This window comes from Meles meles, chromosome 8, assembly GCF_922984935.1.
Source record: "Meles meles chromosome 8, mMelMel3.1 paternal haplotype, whole genome shotgun sequence".
NCBI lineage: Eukaryota > Metazoa > Chordata > Mammalia > Carnivora > Mustelidae > Meles > Meles meles.
Window position 1 is genome coordinate 56183920 of NC_060073.1, and position 2209 is coordinate 56186128.

Sequence of the window (2209 nt, forward strand, 5' to 3'; positions counted from 1 at the left end):
ACTCCCTGTTGAGAAGGGAGCCTGATGTGGGGCCTGATCCCATGACCCATCAGATCAAGACCTGAGCTGAAATCAAGAGTCAGAGACTCAAGCAAATGAGCCACCCAGACACCCCTACTTCACTGTAGTTTTGATGTTCATTTCCCAGATGATTAGTTATGCTAAGCAAATTTTCATGTATCTGGTGGCCGTCTGTATGTCTTCTTTGGAAGATAAATTTTTTTAAGTAGAAAATTATTAAGCACCTAATATATGAGTAGCAAGACACCACAGAGTAAACATTGGCCAAATACATATCATTGATCAAAAGCTATAAAATGTGAATAGGATATTCGGGTTCATCTGATAAGCCATAAGGAGGAAGTGCAAATTTAAAAAGTACTGGACAAGCTACTTAGTAAATAATGAATGAGTAACTAAGTTTGTGAATCCAAGAGTAATTACTATCTATGGCATTAGATTCAATCTTTGAGAATGTAACTGACATGTTTAGAAATGCACTCGTTTAGAGATGCTCATTCTTGAGTGTCCTAAGTTCCTTATCATACTGATGTGTCTATGAAATTCCCCTTTACCGATAGATAGAGATCGAAATATATTTTTATTTCTATAGGTTTTGCAGTTTTGCAGATACATACATTAAGGACAGACTGGTTCACTTTGAACAGTAAGATGTTTTGGGGAGATCTGCATAGATGTAATGAGCTGGGAATATTCCACACAGAGTCAGTCATAGGAAAATTTCTATAAATTCTTCTTCCTATAAGACCTTGAAATGTTGTGTATATTTTTATTTTTATATTTCTATGACTAATCAGTTTCTAAAGTATAATAAAATGTCAATAAAATTATGGATAACAACAATTAAGCAATTAAGAAAGGAATGAAAGAATCTGTCACAAGTATTAAATACCTGTATTCCTTGATGTAGAAATATATAAATTTGGTAATGTGGCCAACAAAAAACTATTTGCAAATAAAAAACATTTCATTCCACATAGTCCTGTCTATAATACATGCTCTGTGGAAATTATACAGGAGAGTAATAAAATCTTATAACTAAGTTGTCCAAAACTTTTAGGTGTTCCATAAAATTCACAGTGATTGTTTTGACATTAATCTTGTTATATGTTCAAGATGGGATAGCTAGGGAAATTATAAATGACATAACACTAAGATCCAAGTCTTTTTTCTATTACAAGATTCTGTAGTTGAGAAAAATAATCTCTTTCCGCTAGATTAAAGTGAGTTATCTCTGAGACAGTTTATGTCAGTCTTTTTTCAGAAAGATACTTGAAACCTTTTCTCGAATCTGCTTAGTCCTCACTCCATAGATGATAGGATTGAGGGCAGGTGGAACAACAACATAGAGATTGGCCAGGAGAATGTGAATGTATACGGGAACATTCCTGCCAAACTGGTGGGTTAAGAAGGAGAAAAAAGCTGGAGTGAAGAAGGCTAGGATAACACAGATATGGGAGCCACATGTATGAAGCGCTTTGAGTCTGGCATCCTGGGAAGGAAGGCAGAAGACAGCTCGGAGTATTCTCATATAGGAGATAACAATCAGTACAACATCAACAAACACCATTGATATAAGAATTAATCCAAATATCATGTTTGCCTTTATATTGGCACAGGCCAGCCGAGCAATTCCCATGTGCTCACAGTATGTGTGGGGGATTATATGGCGTCCACAGAAAGGAAGTCGCAAGATGAGAAACACCAGAGGGATAACCAAAATGAAATTAACGCCAAACACTACAACAAGGATGAGCCCAATCATCCTATTTGTGAGAATCAGGCTGTATCTCAGAGGATTGCAGATGGCAACATGGCAATCAAAGGCCATCGCCACCAACACAACAGTCTCCATGGCAGTGAATATATGAATAAAGAACATCTGGGTGACACAGCCTCCAAAGCTAATCTCTTTTAAATTAAACCAGAATATGCCCAACATTTTGGGGATAGTGGATGAGGACAGACCTAGATCAATGGAGGCTAACATAGCCAAGAAGTAAAACATAGGCTGATGAAGACTCTTTTCATTCTTGATCACAAACAGGATAGTGATGTTCCCCACAAGGGCGATCAAATACACAGAACAAAAAGGAAACCCAATCCAGAAGTGCATCTCTTCAAGGCCGGGAACTCCCAGCAGGAGGTAATAGGAAGGGTGCAACTTGGTATCATTTGAAGGGGACAT

At 37.3% G+C, this 2209-nt stretch overlaps 1 protein-coding gene across 1 annotated transcript; it reads right to left on the bottom strand.

The window, feature by feature from the left end:
• Positions 1 to 1270: 1270 nt before the first annotated feature.
• LOC123949220 (olfactory receptor 52E4-like) lies at positions 1271 to 2209 on the bottom strand. Its single transcript, XM_046016577.1, has one exon. It carries the CDS (start codon positions 2207 to 2209, stop codon positions 1271 to 1273), a length of 939 nt encoding a protein of 312 aa, XP_045872533.1.